The 27853-nt window shown below is 36.7% G+C and overlaps 1 protein-coding gene across 6 annotated transcripts in view; it reads right to left on the reverse strand.

The window, feature by feature from the left end:
• Window positions 1–206: 206 nt before the first annotated feature.
• The window catches only part of LOC131073819 (uncharacterized), a 98144-nt gene continuing 70497 nt past the window's right edge, over window positions 207–27853 (reverse strand). For all 6 annotated transcript variants that reach the window (XM_058010339.2, XM_058010338.2, XM_058010334.2 and 3 more), the window contains 6 exons: window positions 11430–11598; window positions 11117–11342; window positions 1390–1554; window positions 1151–1276; window positions 904–955; window positions 207–771 (listed from right to left, as the gene is read on the reverse strand). In XM_058010339.2, coding sequence (XP_057866322.2) covers window positions 619–771; window positions 904–955; window positions 1151–1276; window positions 1390–1554; window positions 11117–11342; window positions 11430–11598 — 891 coding nt within the window. In that variant the 3' untranslated portion in view covers window positions 207–618. The remainder of the gene's footprint in view (window positions 772–903; window positions 956–1150; window positions 1277–1389; window positions 1555–11116; window positions 11343–11429; window positions 11599–27853) is intronic.

A 27853-nucleotide genomic window follows, 5' to 3' on the forward strand; every position in this document is an offset into this window, starting at 1 on the left:
TATATGGTTTTTCCAGTAAAAACCCATATTCTATGGCCCAATAATATCCTCAGTTTTACATACCACGTTTGCAGTGGTTTGAGTTTCTATTTGCCAATTTCTCCTTTCATATGCAACATATGCTCAATATTATAGCCTTCTTCAGTAAGAGATTAGAAAGTTAGCTTTGACCAACAAGAAAAAGAAAATTTATTACGATATCTATCTCTGAAATAATCATAGTACTATGTGCTCTATTCCATCGGTATCAGCTGGTTTGGCTAAGATATATTGCATCTACCAGGTAGTTGTTTTGAACTAACATATATACCTTTTATCCTTGAAAAACATATTATTACCTTTGTATGAGATCTCAATATAACAGCTATGATCATCAAGTCCCAGATAGGAACCTTGTTTTGCCCAGAATGACATAATGAGAAATATCATGGGCCTTCAAGAGTAGGCAAAGATGGATCAAGATCCACTTGCACAATGTCAAAACTGATGATGAAACATTATTTTACAGATACTAAATTCTACGAGGAATTCAAAGCATTAAATTCCAGCATCTTCCAGCCAATACTATGACCATATTTCAAATCAAGCTCAAATGTACATGCTTCACGAAGATTAAAATTAATCTGCATCCCCAAGCCCATCACTCCCATCTCCTCTCTTATGTATTAGGCTAAAGTGAGAACTGGATTTCCCTCGTTGTGCAGCAATCTCAGCATTTTTTCGAAGAACAGCTCCAGGGGATGGGTAAGGACGCTGTTGAAATAATGGTCCCTGAAATCAAATTATGCAAGGCGTGATATCTGGTTAGAAAGTAAATTAGTGTACCAGAACTTCGAAAACATATGATAAGTATAAGCAATCAACAAACAAGTGGAAATTAGGCATAGTCAAAATAAGACATACTGTAGCTGTAGTATCTGCAGCTCTGGGTTGCACACCTTTAAGACCAACGACCCTGAAGAACATTAATAACCAATAGCTTAATCAGACAATCTAAATCCCTTTTACTTATCTTGTGGAATTGGTGCATCACTAAATATGCAAATGATTAAAGTGGTATTAGAGCTTCGGATTTTTTTTTTGACAAACAACGGCATGCCAAGCACCTAACAATCTGATAATCAAAAACAATGATGAAAATGAACCCTACCAGCCGCCACGTGGAGCATCTGAATAAGAACTAGGATCCATAGGGTCAAGTTCATCATTATCACTAGGAATCCGTTTCCTGACATCTCTTTTGAATCCTTTTCCTGGAGGAGGCTTTGCTGCAGACCTGCATCAGTAAAAAATAGTCATTTCATATGGCATTCCAGTGGTCCAAAATATTTATGTTCACAAAAAATGAAACCTAGAATTCAAAAAAACATTTTGTCAACAGTAATCTACCTATGTTTTAGGTCCTTTTTAATTGATTCGTCTTCAACAGCAGCGGTAATGTCTGCCTTCCACTTGTTTTTGAACTTGGATCCTGGGATTTCCTCTGCTTCAGGTAAATATGTGCTCTGCTTCAAACTATGAAGCATGTCTTGTGGCACTGGAATGTTCAGTGTCCTGCATGCAAAAATGATTGATATTACTACATCCTGTTCATTCAAAAAACTTTTCTGAGACACTACCGATAACAGAACCAACAGTTCTATATTGAAATTTCACGAAAAAGCTCAGCGTAACAGTTTCTAACAGTATGATAACAAAAACACCAGCAACAAAATTGGAAGGAATTAAAGGGTCAAAGGAAAAGTTCCAGGGGACAAGGAACACGAGTAGACTTCTAGAACTTCCCTCTAAAGAGGCACACTTATATGCAGAATTCAGATAACAGAAAAACACAAAAGAGCCAGTAATCCAGGAATTTCCTGGGAGAAACAAGGAGAAAGGAAACCAGCTCTAGAAGCATAAACTGGAATTAAGAATCAAACAATTACACTCAACCAAGACCAAGCCAAATATTTAACCTCCTTGAAGGACAAGAAAGAAACAAATCTGTAATCTGTACACCAACAATCATTTCTATTCTAGGGCAAGAGGTATAAAGCTATATACAATCAAAAGATGAACCATCTTAGAGTTACAATTTTTATTTGCTTTGATATTTATAGACTTAACTGATTGTTTGATATTTGGATATGTATTGTAAGCATCATCTTTTCATATATAAATATAAATATTATTCAATTTTTATTGTTTTGTATCAAGTAGGGTTCAAGTATGGTTGTATTAAATAACCCTATTGAATCTGTTAAGAATACGAGAAGTTAATTCTAGCCAAAAAATGGAAGGAATGCTGTCAAGCCTTAAAAGTCAGAAGAATTGCATGTTAAAGCTTCGGCCAATGTAAAGAAAGTAAATTTATCTATTGGATACGTTGTTTGGTCAACCATTCTAGTAATTCCTTTAATAATTATTCTGGTTTTATAAAAGATAGCATTGTGTTTCACAATGAAATAGAGGTAACTGTAACGGAAATTTAAGCACAGGTGGTAGGATTTGCACTGCATTATGCAAGAAAACAAAATAACAACTGTACAACCGTGCAACCGTGCAACAAAATACTAACAAGCTTCTGTTTTGAGGGTAACAATCTACTTCATATTAAGAAAACTCAAACAGCTATGTTAGCTAGCATTTTTAAATTTATATAATCCAGTACAGGGTAACTTAACCAGGTACAATCCCAAGTTTATCTCTAACCTTGACAAATTTATCTGTTCCAAGAAGTTTTAGGGCAATAGTCATAATGTCAGCAATCTGTCATTGGTGAATGCAATGGCAATGAACCTAAATATCTTTGGTACTAGACACCATCTTGAGCAAAATCTAATTGTCACAAAACAGTGGGGTTGGCAAGTACACTGCCTCACAACCTACATTGACAGCTACTTATATTCCAATTCAATGGAAGATAAAGCAATTAAAATATTGTGGCTTGCTAAAAGATAATCAGTTGTAGACTTTCAAGTATCAATCAATCCAACTCAAGTGGAATCAATATATCTCAGTATGATATCCATAGATCTTTGGATCTAGAATGCCAAAGACAAGGGTTGCTTGGCTGTATCAAAGATATCTTGCAGCTTACCAAAGTTGTTCTTGTGGCTTGGACATGAGTTGAGAAAGACATCTTACAGCAAGACATAAGTCCGCCCAAGTGGTAGATAGATATAATCAAACTACCTAATAGGCAACTTGTTGATGTGTTTTTAACTTTTTAGGCACATGTGAACACAGAATAAAATGCCATAAGTATCTTATCCTCTCTTGAATAAAATCTCTCGGATGCTGAAGATTGGCTTAAGGATCACCTGGGAAGATTCTAAGGTTCATAAATGTAGGATCACTACGTGTGGATAAGCTTTGTTGGTTGTTGTGATTGCTGTTTCATCTAGGGGCATTTATGGTTTGAAAAGATTTCGTGAAGTGGCTTGCAAATGATATGCTACGAAGTTCCTTCCTAACACTATTGAATGATTATCAATAAAATGGCAAAAGATGAGGGGTTTAGAGAAGTTCTAAACTATCCTAAGAACGGATGGATGAAGAATGACACAAGTGAAACTCAACCAGTTATAGCTTTGCCATACATGAACAACTCCACTAGAACTAGTGCAATCTTCTATGTATGTTTGGAGATTTTCAAATCACTACTAATCATAGACACCATTAGTTGAATGCATATCAATGATTGAGCAATAATCAAACTTAAACAATTTCAAAGGTTCCAGTTGACCACACAAGGCTCGCTTACAATCAGCAAGAAAGCTAGTGGTATGGATAACGAGCTTCACAATATATCAAGTGTAACATTCCATCATTTAATCTAAACACTAAAACCAACATCAAAGATTGACTTGAGAAGATAAAAGAACCATGCAATAGGCTTCAAGGATTGAGCAAAAACACCTTAACTTCAATGTTTATTGATCCAATAGCCAAACAACAACAATTCTGCGAGTCTTTCTATTACCACTATTCTAGCACTATTACTCTCTCTTCTATTCTCTTCTACTATATTGCTTATTAACCCTTACAAATGAAATGAGTGGAGTTTATATAAGACTCCCAAATACAATGAAGAGCTAAGATCGAATGAAGATCAAGGGCCAAGATTTTGCCACCTAAACCCTAATTAGGGTTTGATACAAATAAAAACCCTATCAAGATATTCATCAACATGAATCAACCAATAAGAAGATAACATGCGCCGACATAGAAATTGAGGAAAAATCCTCCAATAGGAAAATTAAATGCCAAGTGGGATCATAGCAAACTTTCTTCTAGAATTTTGTTCCCTTTTTCCTTTTCCTTTCTGGCATATTCAATGAATCTGGATGTCATACTTTCAACTTCAGAAATTGGAATCTCAGGTAGATTCTTCATTCATTCCTCTAGGTGGATTACTTCATCAAAGGCTACAAGAAGTGTTATCTCCCATCCATGCTCAAGTTCTTTTGTCTTATCAATAAGGAACATAGTGGTATATATATGATCCAACTGTTTTTCGGTGATCGGTCCACCTCCTTGAAAGATGACTTTTATCCTATCCTCCAATTCTTGAATGTCCACATCTGTTTCAAATTTTGCCTTTTTGTCAAGAATGATGCACATCACCTCAATTACCTTGTCATGAATAGGATGGATGGTATCTTCAACTTGATTACATCTGTTACTAATGTCTTCAAAAAGGAGTTTCTTCATTTGAAGCAAAGCCGACCACTGTAACATATTAGGAGTTGATTCCTTTCTGATTATCCCTTCTTGTGCCAGTATTTGTCTAGGTGCTTTCCTTATTGCTTGCAATACCAAGATGGTGACATCTTTAGTATGAGTGAAGGCATCAACTATCACCATGAGGTTATGAACTATCTCAAGGACACGAATGGCTCTACCAAGTATTTTCATCATATTTCTCACAAACTCATTAGCCATTGTGAAAGATTTATTGACCCATGCATATAGAAGTTGCGCTGAGTTTGCTGTCTTCTCCATATGATTTACCAATTCATGAGGAAGCATTAGTGGAGGTGTGTTTGTTGGGTCATGTTGCCTTAGTGGTTCCTTGAACTGATAGAAATAAGTCCTCCATGCATTTATCTCCTTTTCTAACTTTTTGTTTTTCTCTATTTCAACCTTTAGCTTCTCATTGACTGCCTGCATTGAATCGGTTGCTTCATCCATGGCTTGCTCAAAAGTAAGTGGACCTAAGTCAAATGTCTCCAAATCATATTCATCTACCGTAATCTCATCCTCATACTTATCTACTGTTGGAGTGGCAATCTGTACCCTCCTAGAGCCTGTATCGTCTCTTATTACTTTAGACATCTTTGAAGCTTTTTTCTTTGCAATGACTTCTTGAGGTCCATTTAGAAGACTCCCCAAATCAAATGCTTGTTCTTCTTCTTCCGCTATTACCTCCTTGGCAAGTCTTTCTTTGAGCCAGTCGGGGATAGAAGATCTTCTTTTACTTGCACTTCTTCGGGCAATGGATCATTCCTGGGAGGGGAAGTCACTTCGTTATTATCTTCTTGTTCCTCATTATCACAAATCTGGATATGGAGGGCTGGATTTGATGATTCTTGTGGCATCTTTCCTTTATCTTGTCTATTATTCCTGTCATTTTGTATTGTAGACTCCATTGATTCATATACTTCATGGACCATGCTTTCATCTATCCTTTGATCCTTGCCTTGATTTATTTCTCTCTCATGTCAAGAAGAAGCACTAGGAGGCTGATCAGAATTTGTCTTTTGCTTCTTCTTGGATGTCTCTTTCTTTCCTTGTTCATTCTTCCTCTTTGATCCTTTAGAATGAGAAGTGCTCTCACTTACACTTGCCCTTTCTTCTTCTTCTGTCCTTGTTTCCAAATTGAATGTCATGGTTACATCTTGCTCCTTCAATTTCTGGTGTTGAATATCCACCCATCTACGTGTGCAAGTTAAGACTTGATTCATCAATTCTCTTAGATCCGTGACTTCCTTTTCATCCCAATTAATCTTTATTCCTTTATCTTCCAACTCGTAGGTAGATTAGATATATCTACCACTATCTTGTGCTTGATCGGCCACTCTATAGACTTTGCATTTCTTGATGAGATCAAGAGGCAGCCGGGAGTGCATCTTCTTCTTTATCTCCAAGTCATCTTGAGTGTTCATCCAAAAGTCTTCTACTTGAAACACATGTTTATGCTTTCTTCCAGCCATTTCTTCTATATTACCGTAGGGATCAAAGTTATCTCTAGAAGCAAATGGTGTAAACGAATAGAGAGATAACTCTTGCTCAGCACTTTCAGCTGCTTGAAAGGAAGGACGGACTTCTATTGAATTTCCAAGTGAAATGGAAATAGTGATGACACCTCCATGTTTGTACCTTAATGACTTGGTACATGATAATGATTGTCTTGCCACTTCAAGTACTACTATCCTGTTTGTTGGATAACGTGGCAACATATAAGGAGGAGAAGGACATCCTTGGATTCTTATGTATGTGAATTCGGGAAATTGAATGAACCATGCACCATATTGCTTGACAAGTGCTTGTGCCTCCGGAGACAATCTTTGATGGATTCCACCTTGTAGAATCCTAGTGATGTGCATTGTGAAAGCATCATTGACTGTTCTATAGTGTTGCTTAGGTGGGTGATGCAATATTTCATAGGAATCACAAACCCTTATCTCTCTGGGCCTCCTTTCGACTCTGCCTCTATGTGGTAGTCCCGCATATTCATAATTCCTTGCCAGAGAATATATGACATATGAGCTCATGTGGAATGACTTGGTGGGAACTAACCTTCTTGGTTGTACATCTAGGCTATTACTAATGATTCTTGCCCAATTGATCATTCCTTTCCCTTGGATGATTATTTGTATGAAGAAGAACATCCATTTATCAAAACAAAAGGCTTGAGAAGCACCTATAACTCGGCTAAGCATGGTGATCAAATCCCTGAATTTCTCTTGGAAGTCAATTCGGTGTGGCCCATTAGGTATCTTATTTAGGCGAGGTCTACTATTTTGCAACCAATCCCTATTGATGACTGCTAAGCATGCATCAAGATCATCTTCATAAATTGATTTAGCTACTTCCAAGCTTCTATAGATTGGCATTTGTTCTGGTAGGTGGAAAGCTTCACTTATAGCTGTTTCTGATAGATAAGCAAGAACGGTTCCATCCTCGGCCACAATTGTCCTTGAGTGTGAATCATAGTGTTTGGCACACTCAATCATTAGTTCATGACATCTAACTGCACGAGGGAAGCCGACTGCCTTGATGATGCCGCTTTCTATTATCCTCTTGGCTATAGGTGATAGTTTGCCAATATATGGTGCCTCATGAAATTTCTTCACATTGCAGTTCCCAAGATTTGTATCTCCAATGTTGCTCCATCGGGATGTGATTTTAGTCTCCAAGTCATCGTTCTTCTGATCTTCCTTGATGAGAGCCTATCGGGAGGTAGATCCACTTGCCTTGGGCGCTGCCATCATTCACCTATTAGAGATGTTCAAGTTAGGGTTGTGGTGAATTACCAATGCATTGAAGCCTATCTACTTGAGCATGAACTGAACCTTGCATCTAAAATATGAAATCAATTACTAAATAAGACTGATTTATTCACTATATGCATTAAGAAGCTCTAATTGGCTTTAACAAAATCATTACCAATCCTAAATCAGACCTGCTCCTGACCTTATATCAGTCTAAATGATGCACTTACTTCTGATTTCAGAACTTAAACTTCAAAATCTGATTAATGATGTGACTGCTAATGCTCAAGGATTCGCTGTCTCCTTAATCCTTTGCTGCTCAAATGATGAATTTTGCCTTCCAATCTGCTAGAATTCGCCCTTGTGAGAATGATGTTGCTGCTTCTTTGGGTAAATTCGTCTTGCTAATGATTGAATTCTCCTTCCTTAATGTACTTCGATGTCTTGAACTTGAAATTCACTGATTGCTGATGACTAAATTCGCTGCTCTGCTTTTAATCTTACTAATCAGAGAAATGTTTTGATTTGAGATGATGTTGAAATGATGATTTCGAACTTACCTTTATCGGCGCCTAAGGTGAATGGGTGTGTCTTTCTACCCTAAAGCCGACTTGTTTTGACAAAAACAAAAATAACAAATTATTTTCCTCAAGGCTAGCCGACTTAATAAATTTAAGCGCTCACTTTTAGAAATTCGAATTTTGAATACCATTTTGGTGCCAAAATGCTTGCCTTTGGGAATTTCGCTTTGGTACCTTGGCAAGGTACATGCAATGATAAGAAAATTCGCTCTTGTACCTTTGCAAGGTATGTCAACTTGATCAAAAATTCGCTCTATGTCCTTTCTAAGATACGTAACTTTGTATTGAAATTTGCTCCAAGACCTTCGGGAGGTACATCAATTGGATGAAAAATTCGCTCTAGGACCTTGGTAGGGTACACATGATGAAATTCTCTCTATGACCTTCGGAGGGTACATGAGCTTAATCAAAATTTCGGTCCATGACCCTTGGAAGGTACACGACCTAGGTCAAAAAAATCTCTCTAAGACCTTTCTAAGGTACGTGACCTTAATAAGTTCACTCTCAAACCTTTGGAAGGTACATCAATTGGACGAAATTCACTCATGGACCTTAGCAAGGACATGACTTGATAAAAAAAATTCGCTCTGTGTCCTTCAGAAGGACATGACTTACTAGGAAAATTTGATCTCAAATCTCAACAAGGTACATGCTTGAACAAATTCACCCTAAAACCTCTCCAAGACTTCCAAATTCACTCTCGATCTTCACTTGGATAAATTTGCTCTTGATCCCTTGCAAGGTACTCATCTTGGCAAAAAATTCGCTCTATGACCTCAGCAAGGACATGACTCAAAACATGAAATTCACTCTATGACCTTTCCAAGGACATCAATTCAATATTCGCTCTAGGACCTTTGGAAGGTATGCAACTTGGTGAAAGAATTTCACTTTGGGACCCTTAACAAGAACATGAAAATTTCGCTTTGGATCCTTTGGAAGGACACTTGTTTGGTTTTGACCTTAAGTTTTCCAATCTTTCCCCATGAAAGCATCATCAATTCGACCCTTAAGAGCACCTATGGAGGAAATTCGCTCTGTGACCTTTGGAAGGTACATGTCCTTGGTAAAATTTTCGCTCTAGGACCTCAGCAAGGTACAGGGTCAAGGCACTTAGACAAATTTCGCTCAATGAGGGTGCAAGGTACACGGGATGAAAAATTTTCTCTCAAGTTGGGGTAAGGTACACAACCTTATGAATGACTCTTCACTTAGCTCTTTCACATGACTTTACTTGGTTTGTTCAATCCTCAAGTCCTTCATCTATGACTCATTCTTGCAACACTTGATGATCTACTCCACTCCATTCACTAGAAGAGAGCATAGAGAGACTACTCCTAGAGAAGGCAAAACCTAAAAAAGGGGGGTCCCCATCTTGATGGGACGATGTGTGATGTGGTCACAACACAACTTGCAGCAAATCAGTGTAATTTGAGATCTTAATCCCAACTTCCATAGGTGTAGACGTTATATTACGCTCTCAAATAAAAAATTGGGGTGTCTTGGCATACCTAGTTTTCAAGACAAAAATAGAATAATCAAGTTACAAAATTCTAGGACTGAGCAGTAATGTAAGAGGCCAAGACTTGTCAAATCAAAAACAAAACAAATATCAGATTTCACATGTTGAACACTATTGGCCCCACTCTCAGTGATGGTAAACTGATTAACTTGAAAAATTAGGATCACTGTACAATCATCACTGATTTTGATGTGGAGATTGGGATGAAAATAACTTCTTTGAAGTCCTCAATCTCCAAGAAGTTGATCAATTTTAAAATACCAAACTCTATGACCCTAGTTAAGTCCATACAAGTACTTAACCAACCTGCAAACTGAATGTTCTTTTCTAGGAACATGGGATGCTTGCATCTACACCATGTAGACCTCCTCAACTAATTCCCCATTTAGGAAGACACTTTAGAAATCTATTTGATACACCCTCGATTAAAATTAAGCAACAAGTGAGACAACCAGCCAAAAGATTGCCATAATTGCAGACGCAATGATTTCTTCATCCACCCCAACTTCTTGTAAATATCTTTTAGCAACAAGTGGACCTTAATACTTGTACAAAGAACCATCCTATTTACATTTCATTTTGTAAACCCACTTACAACCAATGGGCTTCTTTTCCTTGCGGAAAATTCAGACAACACCCAACTCTTATTTTGCATCAATGCATCAATTTTCACCTTCATGGCAGCTTCCCATTTAAACATTCCTTTGGCATTGTCATATGTAATAACATATCTTAGTTTCTCACTGCCATGCACAAGTTGTTTCCCCAATAATGTAGAGTAATCTTCCATTGTTCATAGTGATTTCATACCAAGTATTCTTTCACCATGGTAAAATACTACATTGGACTCCATTCTTGGCTCCACTATGCCGCCTAGGTATTGCCTGCATTTTATCAAAACCTGCCTACGAACTTAATCTCTTTTGATGTTCCCAACTCTGAGCCTTGTTTCAAGCTTCGTTTGATTTCAACACCAGAACTTGTTAAGAAAATATCCTCTTGCTCTTTTTCTGTTCTTGTTTACAGAAGTTTAGGAATGTGCAGATGTCTCCTGTTCAGTAAGGAACCAGCTGAATGTTCCCTGGAATTCCCAGCTGTAGACAGACATTAACATAATATCATTGGGCTGTCCCCAATATTTAAGGGACAACAGGAGAAATTACCTGTAACTGAATTTTTTAAAGGAGTTAACATTGCACTTTATCTAGTAGTTAACAAAGGAGTAATATGGTTATCAACTCACACACATTCTCTTTGAAACATTTTTATTGGTATAGAGGAAAAGGAAAAGAAAATTGTCTACAAATTCATACTGCTTCAAACAAAAACTAAGGCAATGAATATTCTATTGAAGCATTGTTATGTAATTTACTCCCAGGTGCTGTATTGTGTTAAGAGAAACCGATGTAAACTTCAGAATAAGATTAATATTGGGCATGATATACATGTACAAGGGACAGAAAGCAGATTGAAGAGTACATCTGATTAAGGAAAACTGGAAAAGTAACAAAATAAAACCAATATCATTTTACCTTGTGCAATGATTGCAGTAGTTCCAAACCTGAACAAGGCCCCGTCCCCAACCCCCACAGCCAGCACATTTCTTAAAGTTAGAGGAGGGTGCATTTTCATTAGCAATTTTCTCGCTTCCAGATAAAGTACTAGTTTTACTCTTGACATCAAAGGCTGCAGAATCTGAAGCTTTTGGACGCTCCCACTGTGATATATGTGTTTTGACATTATAATAATACTTTTGACCTGCAGTTCAAAATAAACAGCAGACAATTAGAATACATAAAAAGCGTTTAAAGAATACATAAGATGGCTCTATCTCATGGAGAATACCTGTTGCATTATCAGTAGCTTCTTCCCAATCCAGTGGCAAAGGTGGAAGGGAAGGGGGAGGTGGAGGTGGAGGAAGGACAAATGTTTCAACAGGCCGATTCCACTGACTTTTTCCAGTGCTCTCGTTGTAATAATATAAACCACCACTTTCAGGATCAGTAGCTTCGGCCTAAAGGAATCACATCATTAATACATTTAATGAACCATCAGAAAAAAATTGTCACTAGGAACTCTCTTCTAATATTATTGCAAAATTTTCAACCGCAAAGTTAACAAAAACCAAAACAAAGGTTTAATCTTTAATGCAAAATCAGATGTAATAACTAAAAACTCCTATTTCTTGCAGCTGATAAAAACAGTGATTTCTCAAAAACAAAGCAAGACAGACATTTGACATAAATTACCTAGCATAATTGACATTATGTACACAAGTAAAATAGAAGGACAATGCAGGAAAACCAAAAGAAAGTTATTGACATATTTAATTAATGTCAAGAATACATGATGAATTTAAAAGATCAAATAAATATGTAAAGAAATCAAAGTAAACGATAGCAAGACGCCATATTGGTTATGGAAAGAAGGCCTACAACAATGAAGTATTTCAAAGTATCAGGGAACACATGTTATATAAGGAGAGATGAAGAAGATTTAGGAAAGTTTGATCCTAGAGCTGATGAAGGAATATTCCTTGGCTACCCCATAAGAAGTAAAGCATACAAATGCTATAACAAGAGACTGCACAAGGTTGTTGAAAGTGCAAATGTGAAAGTCAATGAAGGAATACACTATGAAGAAGAAGATGTTCCTCAAAATGAGGAAGTTTGCAAAGAAGAGTGTCATTGGCACTAAATGGGTTTCCAAAAACAAATTGAATGAGGATGGCCAAGTCGTAAAGAACAAAGCCAAGTTGAAGGAATTGATTTTGAAGAAACCTTTGCCCTTGTTGCTCGTATGGATGCAATAGAATGCTTTTAGCCCTTGCCAATTTTAAGAACGCCAAGGTCTACCAAATGGATGTGAAGTTAGCCTTCCTAAATGAAAACTTGGAAGCAAAAGTGTACATTGAATAACCAAAAGGATTTCTCCTATTAGAGAATGAGGACTATGTTTGCAAGCTAAAGAAGGCAATTTATGGACTAAAAGAAGCCCTAAGGGCTTGTTACTCAAGCCTAGACGGGTACCTTCAAGAGAAAGGTTTCAAAAGGGGAATTGAAGAAAGTGTTGATGTATGTAGCGTCTGTCAGATCCTTCAGACCAACATAAATGCCTAGTGGCCTATCGGCCTTAGACATTTATGTTCTCCGATTTAAATATCATGTTCTTGCCGATTCTTTTACATTCTGATTTTAGCGACTTTGTAAACCGGTTGCAAATGAATCTTAACTAATTATAATCTAACACCTTAAGACACGTGTTGATTAACATATAATTAATGATTAATGAGAAGACAAACAAATAAACAAAATTCAAATGCTTTCATTGTCATTATGCATACATATTATATTAGAATTATAACAAAAATGCCCAAAGGCTCCAAGTTTCAACTATCAAATGACATAAACTATAAAATTAAACAATAAACATAGAACTAAGAAAATATATGGCTGTCCATAACCAGCACATGGTAGGTCTAAGAGTCTAAATCAAAATCAGACCTCGAGTCTGACTCACTACCAGTATAAGGGGCTGCCTCAACCAATGGAACCCCAACCAATCCCTCAAGTGTCTCCTCCTCATCAACCTACATAGCATCTTTAGGATTGACATCCCAATGTAAGGCTGGAGTCTGACAATACGCAAGAGTTTGGTGATCCTATAGCCACAAAGAACTATGTACAACCACCAACTTCTTCAATCATCTAGAGGTAAGGTGGTTCCTCTTGACTGATTGGATGAAGCTATATGTGGACCAATTCCTCTTTGCAACAGAGGAACTAGCAACTTGTAATGGCCCCTACTAGGTCTAGGCTTGTTTTCACCATAATTAATCCATCTCAATATGCTTATGACTTGAACTAATTGATTAGGAGACAAATCTAACTTAACATGAATTGAAATGGTGATATTCCATAGTTCAATCAATCAGCTTGGTAATAAGTAAATGGTTCATCTACCCCAACAGATAATTAACTCTATCATACTAGATAGTTAATTTTATTTTGATTCATTATATATCATTTACATATTTATTAACTACTGATTGTATAAATTATTATGCATTACTGCAGATTAGTTTCTAAAAGATATTATAATTATTATAATAATATCTATATTTATAACTATTATATTACTAACTACATTCATATTATTATTTTTCTAATCAAGACATCTTTATATATGTGTATATATAATTGTATTACCAATTATTAATGTCTTTGCTGATTACTTTTTAATAAATCATTAATACTACTACTGCTTTCAACCTTAATTATTAACATATTAAGTAGCTGATATAAAGCAGACAGATCTGACACATGTCAGGTCTGGTTTGCCATTGTTAGGAAATTATATAATACATTTTGCAATTAGTATTATTATTAAATTCTGCATAAAGCATTATTGGGTTATACATATTAAGCATTCATATCAGACACATTCATATGCATACCACCAAGAACAGGGATGTTACTGCTTGTACTTAATAATAGTTCTAATCTGGTCTGATTCGTGTTTTCTTCCCTATCACAAATCCACTCTGTAAAATATATTCTTATTTTTTTTAATTCTTATACTCTCCACACCGAACTCCATTTTTAATCAATATTTATATGTTTCTTCTATCGAAAAGACACGTCTCTTCATACAGTCGCCACTCTTGTATTAATGTTTCAATAACTTAATCGAAAGTACCTCTTCTCTTAGAAACCACACCTCCTTACAATAAACAATGTATTAACTTTGACCTTTTAACGTGGTTTCCTTGCAATCGAATTGCTTAGTTTTGTAAGTTATTAAGTACTACACCATTAATAAGGAAATCATATATGCTTCACACCAATATGTATTCCTTCACGTGTAAACCTGTAATATACATATATATCTTTATTATTGTCCATAAATCTTTATTTTTCCTCTATCGTGCTGTCTCCTTAATGTTAACTATTATCTTCTTTATTAATTTCACTCATATGTTATTCTGATTAGGAGTCAGCTTCATCACATGAATAAAGTCTTTGTGTAATGTTCCCCGATCTTCACAGTTATATATTTATTATTTTAAATATATAAATGTGTTCATAATATGTAAATTATGTTTATTATTTATAATATATGAATCATGTTTATAATAATATTAAATATAATTTATTTTTTAATTTGAATATTTCTAGAATATTATTATTCATAAATATTAATTAAATAATAATATTTAATAAATAAAGAAATTTCAAATAATTATTTGTTGGTAATTATTATATTAATTTATAATAATAATTGCTTCGTTTAGATTATATATATATAACGATCGAGGGGACTGTGAAAGAAGATGAAAGACAAGTACTCTCAACTCCGGTGCATCCTTGTCATGCCACATCCACCATCCAATAGGTGTCAATTTGAGCTAATGTAGCTCTATCCGACCTCACCTCTCGTCTGCTGAAGGTTGGACAACAAATACTACTAAATGAAAGCCACTGTGTGTAAAGTAGAGTAGATTTCTCTTCAATTTACATTTTTGCAAGGGTCCTTAAAAAGCCTTCTTTCACCTCTTCATCACTAAATGGAGACACTCTCCCAAGTCTCAGTGCATACCATTTGGGATTGAGAGCATAGGGTGCCATATAAAGCGAGGTGTTCATGATGTTCCACCGTTGTGTCAGATTACCTGCATTTGCTAACAAATAAAAACCATGCCATCAAATTTGTAGGGAAGACTTCTAGAGCATTCATTGAAAAAGAGAAAGAAGTTGAACTTAATGTTGAGTTAAGTTTAACGCACTTTTCTCTTCGTGAGATTTTGCCAAGATCAAGAGCTCAATGAAAAGTACAATAGAGAGACAAAATATTGATAGGAATAAACTGTATTCCATCAAGATGAAAATATTGATCAACTGGATCATCAATCATTAGATACAATGAATATGAGCCTGCTTATATAGGCAAGGCTATATGGATATGTGAGCACACAAACATGACATGTGACTCAATGAGAAACAAGGGTAGGTAGGAAATAGGTGTGGTAGGTAGGAGAAACAATAAAATATTCCACATGAGGTGGATCACCCACCAAAGGTGGAATTATCACTCCACAATAAGTGAATATGATAGAGTAGTAACAAGATCAACACAATAAAAGGTGGAAATTCTCCTACACACACTATCCCAATGTGGCACAAACACCCAAGTGTCTCATACCCAAACTACTATGAAATGCATATACCTAAGTAAACTTAAGTAAGGTGTAATAATATCCAACATGAATAATTAATTACCCCAGCACTCTTTACAAAGCAGAAAATCAGCCACCTATTGCAGCCACATCAAAGAAATAAGAATGTAATACAAGGACTTTGGAGATCAAACGGATGATTGAAGGAATTAATGAGCTTAGGAGTGATGAAGAATTACTCAATGACTACAGCAGCTCTACTGTCAATTGGGAAGAGCATCACAAGTGCAATTCCATTGGACTTGATAAGCAAATTTTGCATGGCGATACATCTTCCATTTCTAATGCAAAATCATCTCTTCATAATCTAATTTGTGAGACACCTCCTAATTCATGCAATGAGAATGTTGAGATATGGAATCCAAGTGATTGTTTGGCATTTCCAATGGAACAAGCCGCTGAATTTTGCATTGATTGCATTGACGTATGCTCATCATTTTTCTTTCAACCCACAAACAAATGATTTGACTATATTCCTGATGATACATGAAAATGGGATGGATAAAGGATTATATAGATCACTCTAGAGGCGCTTCCTTATACAAAAGAAGAATCCAAATCTTGCAAGTCTCTTAGTTTATTTCTATAGGATGGATGTTCTCTTGGGCTACAAGATAAAGAACTAGAGACTTGGCACATTGTTATTCCAACTGTAATCAGAGTGATGCAGCAGAAGCCATTAGGTATTGGGAATGACAGACTCTCAATTTGGCCTTCGAATCCAACGATTTTTATGATGAGTGGATTGCTTCACAGTGTGAAAGAATTTAATAGAGTTGTTGGGTTCGGTTGTATCATATCGGTGCACCTGGGATAAGGTGCAGCGTTCTTCAGGATCCTTTGGGATCCTAGTATTGGCATACAGGTTCAAATTGCTTGGGATCAAGCAATCTTAGGTAAGGACTGCAATGTTCCCATTTTTGGCCTGGGCATTAAAAAAAAAAAAAATTAACTAATTAAGATGTTTAAATTAATATTTTCGGGCAACTTGTATTTAATTAATTATTATTATAAATAAATGATATAAAGTCAATTTCATGAGGAAAAGGAAATTACTATTTTTATGTGATTTTATATCTTTTATCCAAAACGTTCCATGAGAGGAAAGGAGGCTAAGGAGGAAAAAGGATTCATTCTAAGTTTGTTAATTTCCCTTTGGAGATTTGCGCTTGTAGCTAGATTTCTCACCAAAGGGATGAAAACCTTAACGGTTTTCCTGACAAATGAAAACTCGAAAGGTAGTACAGTTCCAGCTAGGGATTTACAGTGTGAGGAGATTTATGATTTGGGGATAAGTTTGTTTATTTCCCTTAGGATATTTGCATTTGTAGCTGGATTTCTCACCAAAGGGATGAAAACATTAACTGTTTTCCTGACAAATGAAAACTCGAAAGGTAGTACAGTTCCAGCTAGGGATTTACAATGTGAGGAGATTTGTGATTTGGGGACAAAAACCTCAAATACCATTTGAGCGATTTCATTCAAAATTCCTCATCATGCTAAACGATTCAATTTGTGTTTTGGTGCAGAAACAAAAGATTAATTCTCTATAATTTGGGCTTTGAGGTGAAAGATCAAATATATTGGGATTTGTTCCAAATAATAAATTTGCAAGCAAGTCAATTGACATAAGATTTAATTATCTTTCTAGAGTTCTCTTTTTTTTGTTTATATCAAAGTTGGACGCCATTATTGGTATGAGGGACCGATACCTTGCAAGGGCAATTGAAGAGAAATGATACATGTGACAGTGGGGCTTGCCGAATACCTTTATTTGCTAGCGTGATGATCATAATCATCTTACATGGTTGGGTGATAGTAACTTAGTATTGGCTACTTCGGATTAGATGTTACAGAATGAATATGTGGAAGATGGTCCTTGCTGAGTGTGGAGTTAGAACAAGTTAAATAGTTATTGCAAGCTGCCATCTCAGACCATATTGGCTTCTTGATAAGTGCCACATTCATCTAGTGTTAGTTCCATACCCTTCTAATATCAGACCATTGGGACTAAGGTTGCTAGGCAATTTATTATCTGGAGTTGGGCGATGAAATATTTGAAGATAGACATTCCTTTGTTGGCAAACTTGGACATCCGACCATGACATGTTGAGCTAGGAAATTTGGAAGAGAGCTATGATAAAACTTATGCTGTTAGAAGAGGTGAAAGATCCCTTCCAATAGCCAACATAGCTTTAACAAGGCATTTTCACTAGCAGATTTGTAAGTCTAATCATAGAAGCAATTCAACGTTAGACCATTGTAATTAAACTCAAAAATTTCTGTTATAAACAACAGTTTGTGTTGCAATCTTTAATGTATTTATGGTGATTTAGTGCAAATTGTTTGTTATCATATTTATTTGTTGTTATAATACCAAGCTGAAATTTTGATAATGTAAGCGAGGCGAATTTCTAGATATGTGCATCATTAAATATTGCAATTCAGAAACCCTCCACAAAGAATACATACAAACTGTTCGATAAATTGCCTCTCTTTTGATTAACAAGAATAAGTGAAAATTTTGGCATAGCAATTGGTTTGGGGTTCTTACACATCTTTTGAACTCCACACTTCAAAAGAAATATTTTATTATAGCAACACATGAAAGAAACGATTTCTCATCATATATAAGGTCCTAATCCCTATTGAAGCAGATAGGTGAATCCACAACACCCTCGGGATCCCTACGAAACCAAAATAACTTCCACAAGAAAGAATGGCAAGAATAGCTTTGCTTCAACGATGCAAGATTGATTGAATATAACAAATGGACATGAAAATGTAAATGAGAGGCCTTGCTTATAAAGGCAAGGTGAGAGGTAGGATTAGACAAGATTGTGGCATGTGTCATAATCCTATGCAATGAGACAATGAAAGTGTCGACTTCTGTAACTAGAAATAGTTGTCATGAGATAAGATAAGATCATGTGATAATCTATCTTCTAGAAGGACACCTAGGACCTCAATAAACTCAACTCTGAATAAGTCCCCCACTAGGAACTAGTGAAAATCACTAGGTACAAGACCTTAGTAGGTCCAAAACCTTATTCACACGAACACCCTCCTCTTAAGTGCAACTTAGGGAGCAGATTATTATGATAATGGGTCCCGGCTACACCATTTTAGCTACCCATGTGCAATGCAAATGCAATCTCTCACAAAAGTAGAAAAGGAGAAAACCCAATGGGACAAAACTCCTTTCCAAAAAGGATAAAAAGAAACAAACAAGAAAGGATGATGCCTAGAGGACTCAATGATACCCCTCAAGGACTACATCCATCATGAAATTAGAATCAAGAATCCCCCCATAAGAAGGAAAGGAGACTACATAGCCCCCCACAATATACGTCGTCCTATAGAATTGGTGAGTGCTTGAAGACAAAACATAGTCCAATGCCTACAGACAACATTTCTTCCCTAGAGAAGAAGATAAATCAAGTACAAATCCAGGAATACTTTCCCATTTTGAATAGGAATCAGTAGGAAGTGCAATCCAAATGTATGAAGATGTCTCTAAAATCTACTCATGTCTTTCCAAGTCCTTGGATGATAAAGATGCCACAAACCAATCAGGTACATACCCAATCACAATAGATGGTGACAAACAAGAAACCAGTGGAAACCGGGTTGGAACAAGCTCCAATGATAGATATGATGTGAAACAATTGTGTCATGATTGTCAACAAATAGGAGAGATAAACCTCAAATCAGTCTTCCAAATTTGAAATGTGAGACTCCACAAACAATGAAGCAATGTTTGTCAAATAGGAATCCCAATCAGGAAGACAAACAAATACTTATCGCAATGAACCATTGATAGTTCTCAATGAATCACCAACAAAAGAGCATGATCTCAATAAAAGTAGGAGTTGTTAGAGAAGTGTTTAGATCATCAAGAAGCTCAAGTTCTTCATCACATTCAAACTCCTTTGAGGTACAAACATTAAAAAGAAGCTTGTCAACATCATAGGGGGTCATAGCTAGGCACCAAGGGCTAAAAGGAGAAAAAAGCTTTATTTTGCCTCTATATGTGAAAGTTATGAGCAAAAGGAGAAAAAAGCTTTGAGAGCACATAGGGGGTCATAGCTAGGCATCAGGGGCTAAAAGGTGGTTGCCCATACAACCACAATGGTGCAGATTTGTAATTTTTTAAGCACCAATGTAGTGGTGGGCAAGCTAAGCTGCAAGTGGCGATTAGCGAAGATGTGTATTGAAAGGCAACATTTGTGGGTGGCGATAGGGGTAGCGGGTTAACATTGCGCCACCCACAATACAAGTGACCGAACACCAAGTCACACATTGGTCATAACAAACACATAGGCCAATGAAGAATAAATGCACCATGCCTACCAACTATTGTACTCGCCTAACCACAAAATGGAGAGGGCTAACAAGGCAATGAAGTCACACCTTCCAAGTACCACAGTGTTGTCAATGAATATAAATGCAGTCCCCAAATTTACATGCGCCCCAAACAATGCATGTGGCTTGCCAAAGCACAAGGTAATAGTACACCGACCCATTATTTACAAAGTGTCTGCTATAAATATCAAATAATAGTTGACCTCACCATAGAAGCCATCAATCAAAGGCAATAAAGCACCCTACAAAGAAAAGTTCTCTAGGTTGAACAACAATGAATACACCAATTTGCATAAAGTATCAAGGAGGTGCAAAAATATTTAAAACCCCGACCAATCAATGTTCCTGCAGACTAAACTGTTGATCCAAGCAATAAACTGCCAAGGCAAAAAACCACACGGCCAAAAATTATAACAACCAGATCTAGGGTAAGGTCAGCCAATACAATAAAGGCACCCAACAACCAAAGGTCTTTACACAGCCGATTAACATCCAAAACAATGCCTACAATATATTGCTCGAGCCGACCACAATGTAGTACATACACCGTGGGTGTTAAGCCCAACTCAACAAGAATCGACCAACCCAAAAAGATCCTGCCAAGCAATTTGACCATGACCATGTACAAGCTGATCAATGAACCTACAACAACAATAAACGTCGATCCCATCAAAAGGAATGCATGTACAAAGTATCGACCAATGAGATTGTAATGTGCTTGACAAGGAGTTACATCGCAACTTGCAAAAAGAAACCCTCCAGCAAATAATAACCAACACTCGATCAAGGCATTAAACAAGCATGCAAAATTAAATGAAACCTACAAATTACAGTCCAACCAAAGTAGGGCATATGCCTAATCCAACAAAGAAAGACCGAAAATTGTTCTCAAATCTAGAAAACATTCACTGCTCCATTGATTCAAGCCGACACGCAAGGTACGTGTGGAACCACCAAAGCCTACAACTAGTACAATGAAGCAGACCTTGCCAAAGACAAACATGCCAAACAAGTAACTATAACTTAGTCAATGAATGTAACACCTTTGCAAAGAAATCACTCCCAACACCTGCAAATTAGTCAATACCCTACCAAAGCAAGGGAGATATGCAGCCAATAGACTAGTATAGGCCTAACAAAGTATTAATTACCTTTGCAAAAAAATCTAAAGGCCAACAGGTAAAAAATGTTGACCAGAGTACAATGGTGCAAATCTAAAAATATCTCACCAAATGTTTGGTCTGTGTTTTTTTCTATTACAATCCTTTGATTTTGGCTATAGAAAAAATAATTGCCCAAACTTCAAAAACATATTCGCAAATATAAGATATTATTTTTTCAATTTGTTGTGTCGTACCTACGCTCAAGGGGCCATAAAGACTTTCCAGGCAAAACAATTTGCCTCAAAAACAACTCTCAAAAGTGGATGAATTTACAATCAAAATTAATCCAATCGACCTCCTAAACGCAATAGTGATGTCGATTCGAGCCCTAAAGGTTCAAAAGATATAGCGACCTCCTAGAGCAACCAATCTTCACACTTCTTCAAACCCTTGTAGATTTGGCAAAACATGATGAAATTTGACCAAACAAAAAGCAAACTTGACTTTCTTCGATGCCCTAGGTTCAATCGTGAGGTCAATAAAACCCCAATCTGCACCTACCAAATTCTTCAAGCCAAAACATGTCCCTCAAATTTGGGAATGAATCATAACATTTGGAGCTCTAATTCCATTTTGGAGTAGATAGGTGACTCCACAACACCCCAAGGATCCCTACAAGACAAAAATAACTTCCACAAGAGAGAAAGGCAAGAATAGCTTGCTTCAACAATGCAAGATTGATCAAATATAACAAATGGACATCAAAATGTAAATGAGAGGCCTTGTTTATGAAGGCAAGGTGTGAGGTAGAATTAGACAAGATTGTGACGTGTCATAATCCTATGCAATAAGACAACTAAAGTGTTGACTTACGTAGCTAAAAGTAGTTGTAAAGTAGTTGTCATGAGATAAGATAAGATCATGTGACAACTAATCTATCTTCTAGAAGGACACCTAGGACCTAAGTAAACTTAAGTCATGTGAATAAGTCCCCCACTAGAAACTAGTGAAAATCACTAAGTAAAAAACCTTACTAGGTCTAAAACCTTATTCACACCAACAGTCTCATTTGTCAACCAAATGTTTTTTTCTAAATTACATACCCTTTCATGTGATGCAATTTCAAAGTCCTTCTTGTGCCCTATCACATTATAGTTTTGGCATATTTCTTCTTTGCATAAGCACTCAATGCATCAGAAATGGCATTGAAATCTTTTTCAAAACCATATTCGCTTCATGCAGAATTTTATGGTTGTGACCAATGGGAAACCTTCAAGATTTTTCCAAAAAGAGCCCAAATAACCTAAGCTGTTGGTTCAAGTTCAGGCACGAGTTCAGGTTCGAGAACCTGATTCGCTGGTTCGGCAAAATTTTGAAAAGGGGTTTGGGTTAGTATAAAAATTGTAAAAAAATTATATATATATGCAGCCTAGAAGTATGAATTAAGATTAGAATGTCACATAGCATCATATAAACAACAAAACCACCATAAACTTCTAATCATAGCATCATGATCATACCATCATAGCATCATATACATCAAGTTCAATATCAAAATAATAATATCAAGTTCAAATATCATTGTTTCAACAATTGGAACTTTAGTTTTAAAGTTTAATCATCAAATGGATTCTCTAAATCATCAACATAATCATCCTCATCATTAACATTAACATTAGATGAACCAATGCCAATGCCACATGCACTTGCACTATTAGTGTTCTCGCTTTCCCAGTCCTCAAATGCAACAAGCTCAGAAGTGGAAGCATCCAATTCAGTATGATCTAGCTCTATATCCCACATCTTCGACTCCCCTTGCTTGTAGTCATGTTGCTTGTGTGAAAGGAGACGCAAGTTGGAATGCACATATACTAAGTTCTTCACTCTCTTTGATTGCAATCTATTGTGCTTTACTAAGTGGACGAAAGAATATGTGCTCCAATTTATTTCTGATGCAAATGAACTAGCAACCTATGAAGACAAAGTAACCTATAAATAAAACTTGTGATAAAATAAATATTCATTAATTGTGAAACTTACTTGTGATTAAATTTTGATTGCAAGGGGTTGTAGGTTTTGGAAGCATGGACCATGGAAGTACCACCAACTATGAGCATCCTTCTTAAACCTATGACAAAGAACGTCAACACTTAGACCATTTGCATTCACAAAATCTATGAACTCATTCGTAATCAAATCTCGCATATTATCTTCAGGGAAGAGTCTAAGGAATGTTGCCTTGTACCCTTCAAACACTTCTAAATCTCTCCATGGTACAAACCTTCCAAGTTGATCAAGAAACTGATTGCTATAGTACTTTGGTGTCAATGCATACGCAAGAAGATGTAAAGGAGTGGTAATCTTACTCCACCTTTCTACAACAATTGTTTGCAATTGTTTGAAGAAAGTCTCCTTAGGGTCTTGCTCTTTTGCACTTCATCTGCTCAAGCATTGAGTCAATGCCATCATAAACCTCTCCAATGCAAAGCCTATCCATGTTAGTGTAGCAAATCATGCGCATAATGGGCTCGATGAAACTAGGGGGATACTTCACACGATCCCACCATGAATCATCCAATATCCTTTGCCCAGTTCTTGTTGCCCTCTCAGTGTTGCTTTGCTTCCATATAGCCCAATTTTGGCTGATCATCATATTACAAAATGCCATGTTAACTTTCACAAGTCATCTCAAGACAATTGTGTTAGATGCAAAACGGGTCTCTACAACCTATAATAGAAATTAAAGCCAAAATGGATAAAAATTAAAGACAACTTTAAAGAAGAATACACATTACACAATCAAATTATGAACAATGAAAATCAAAAAATCAGAATATGTATAATTAAATTACTATTTTACTTACCTTCAATAGCTCCAAACTTGAAAAAGATCTAAAAATCCCATGAGCATGTGGCGGTTTGTGATGAACATTTGGATGTCCTCAACCTTTGCATACTCCTCTTTGATCCAATCAATTTTATTCCCAACCTTTTGTACCATAAGATTGAGTGAGTGGACCACACAAGGTATCCAAAAGATATGGAGATAGTGTTCCTCAACCAACAAACCAGTAGCTCTACAACTCTTCGTGTTGTTCATTATGACTTGAACAACATTACAGAGTTCCACTACCTCAATGGCAGAGATGAGAATATCTGCAATAAATTGCCCATCTTTTACCTAGCCCTCACAATTTACAGCTTTCAAAACCATTGCTCCTTTAGGGGACATCGCTATGACTTGATCAAGGGATGATTTTTGGAATCTTTCCACACATCTAAAACAATGGATACACCTGTCTCAATCCATGAATCCTTATGGGCTTCAATGCATCTTCAACCCCCTTGACCTCTCTTTCCAACAAGGTGCCACATACCTTCTCATAACCTAGGCCCTTATACCCTCTTAGAGCTTTATTAACACTTTTCAACAGCTTTTTCCAATATGGGGAGCGAACAACATTGAAAACCAGCCCATTTGCATATATGCATCTTGCTACATCTTGGTTGGCAATGCCTCGACTCTCATTTTGAAATGCATTTTCTAAAGGCCCTTTTGATCTCTTGCATACAATGGGTGCTTCACTTTCATGCTCAGCTGCAAAAAAAAAGGGTGGCTTTCTACTATAATATTGGGATTAGATGGGGGCTACATTCCCTTTAATTTTTTTGAAACGGCTTGATTTAATCTATGTGCTTCTCTCTCTTTTGCTTCTTCATGCTCCCTAACATATTTTAACACTCTCTTGTGGTACTGGCACACCATTTTTTTCAAAGCATTTTTTGATGCCTCTTCCTAGTATTCCACACAAATGGCCTGCATATGAACTATTAAGTTCTACACCACATCCCTGGCATTTCCAACGAAATCCCCCACCTCCTAAAAGCAGTCATATAATATCAACATATTTCCATAGAGGAGAATTTGGATCTGTTTTTTGTTTTGTTGTTCATTTGTGCCTACGGAGAAAGAGGTAGATGCCATTTTAGTTCCTACGGAAAGAAATTTTATGAATACGTTCAAAAACAAAAGCAAAAGAATGGAAAAAAATAGGTAAACTAAATAAATAATGTTTCATGTTTGTGAAACAAAAATGGATGAAAAAAATGAAAAAAAAACTAACCTCTTTTAGCCAATGGAAGCTTGCAAATGAGTAGGAATGAAGCTGCAACACTTGATGAAACTTCAAAATTCAATCTTCAACTCCTCCTATTTGATGCTGGAAGCCAAACTTTGCTCAACTTACGAGGAAAAAACAGTTGTTTGCAAAACAAATGAGCAAAAATGATTTGAGTGTCTATTTTCGAAGTCGCTTTTAGGGTTTTTAGTCTTTTTTTTCAAGTCATGGATGTCAAAATTTTATTCAATTTTACAAAAAAAAAAAAATTTGGGCGCCCGAGTTCCCCAAGGTTCACCCTAGAAAAATTGGCTTGCCTGGGCATAGACCCTGGCCGAACCCACAAGCATACCAGACCAGGACCCATACTCGTGGCGAATCGGACCGATACCAAGCCCTCTACCAAACGAACCCTTCAACATAGATATTTCCATGTAGAAATATAGAAATATCTCCCCTCTGTTGTGACGTTTTCACACATCGCCCCATTGCAAATGGGGACCCATGTTTTTTGTTTTTTGCTCGTTTTCGCTTTGCTTTTCTAGGGTTTTGTTAGTTTGTTAGTTGTCTGGATTTAGGGTCAAACCCTAGGGTTTTTTATTTTTGTCTTTTCAGGCCAAAATCCAGTCGTTTTTGAGGGCTTTTGAGTTTCCTTTTCTAGAATGCAAATTTTGAATGCAATGAATTCGCCAGAATGGTCTAATTTTCAATTGGAATGTTGATGCAGAGCTCAAATTTGTCTAAGTGTTGAAGATGAAATGTGAATTTTTGTCCAATTGAATACTTTTGACCAAATTTTGACTTTTTTGAATTTTGATCCTAGGCATTTCAAATGATTTGTTTTCGCCTTTTGAAGTGTTAAAATGTGTAAAATCATGTTATTTTGGCCTGTAGGAGCAAAATCGCTCCTGTCCCTTAGTGAAGGACGGGAGCTCGTTTTCAAATATTTTACTATTCCTGCAGGGTCAAGATGAATTACGAATTGGAAGTGATGGAGAAAGGCGAGATCTTTCCATTGAATATAAATTGAAGATTTTCATGAGCACAGAAATGCCTCCAGGGGAAAGATCGCTCCTGTCCCTCAGTGAAGGACCGGAGCTACAAATTCAATTTCGCCTTGTCCTTGCAAGATTTTGATGACTTAATGATTTGAGGACGTCCAAAGGAAGATGCTTTGCCAAATGAATATAATTTGAGATGCAAAAACGAAGGAGAATGACCTATATTGACCAAATCGCTCCTGTCCCTCTCCAAGGGACCAGGGCGAGGTACCTTGTAGCTCTCGTCCCTCTCCCAGGGACCAGAGCGATTTCCTTCATTATGCAAAATCCAGACAAAGGTCAAGGCAAGTTTACGTTCAAAAACAAGGAAAAACATGAGATAAATGCGTTGAATATAAATTGAAGATTTTTGGGACATCCATAACAGTGCTAATTGCCTAAATCGCTCCTGTCCCTCAGTGAAGGACCGGAGCTTAAAATCAAATTTTGCTTTGTCCTTGCAAGATTTTAACGTCTTGACGATGTGAGAAGGTCCAAAGAGGTACATTTTATCAAATGAATATAACTTGAAGTGCTGTCGAGGAGATCAACAGGGTAGCAAGTCCGGCTTGAGTGAGGTCCTGATCCTGAAATTTGGCTAAGTCTGGAATGTCCTGATCCTGAAATTTGGCTAAGTCTGGAATGTCCTGATCCTGAAATTTGACTAAGTCTGGAAACTGAAAAACCTCCAAAAACTAGATTTTGCAATATAACTCCTGGAGGTCTGAAACCACTCTCAAACATCCTGAAAGTATATATGGAATATAACTTAAAGTATAAGAAAGAAGAAACATAGAAGGAAATGTCACTTATACTTAAATGTTATATTCCATTAAAATTGTCCTGATCGAGAGTGCGAAAAGTCGAATTTCGCTCGTGTCCTTCTCCAAGGGTCCAGAGCGAAATGCGCTCGTGTCCCTCTCCAAGGGACCAAGGCGAATCGCTCGTGTCCCTCACCAAGGGACCAGAGCGAAAATGCTTAGTTGAGCCATTCCTGACCTTGTTTGGACGAATCGAGACATCAAAGGCATGGTGAAGGACGAAATGAGCATGATAGAACATCCAGACTTGATCAAAAAACAATGAAATGATGAAGTTTTGCCTAGAGGGTCAAATTCGCTCCTGTCCCTCACTGAAGGACCAGAGCGAAATTCTTCATAAGGTACGATCTGGACAAAGACCAAGCAAATTTTATGTTCGAAGGCAGGAAAGGAGGTCAATCGAACCCGTTGAAGACAAATTGAAGATTATCAAACGTCAACAAAGGACCAAAATGCTTAAGTTTGCTCCTGTCCCTCAGGAAGGGACCAGAGCGATTTTTGTTGTAGATGATTTTCTCGCCAAATTTCAACCGATCTCAAGGCATGAATGAATGAAAGGAGGCATTGCGAATCCGTTGAATATAATT

This window comes from Cryptomeria japonica, chromosome 2 (genome assembly GCF_030272615.1).
Source record: "Cryptomeria japonica chromosome 2, Sugi_1.0, whole genome shotgun sequence".
Lineage (NCBI taxonomy): Eukaryota > Viridiplantae > Streptophyta > Pinopsida > Cupressales > Cupressaceae > Cryptomeria > Cryptomeria japonica.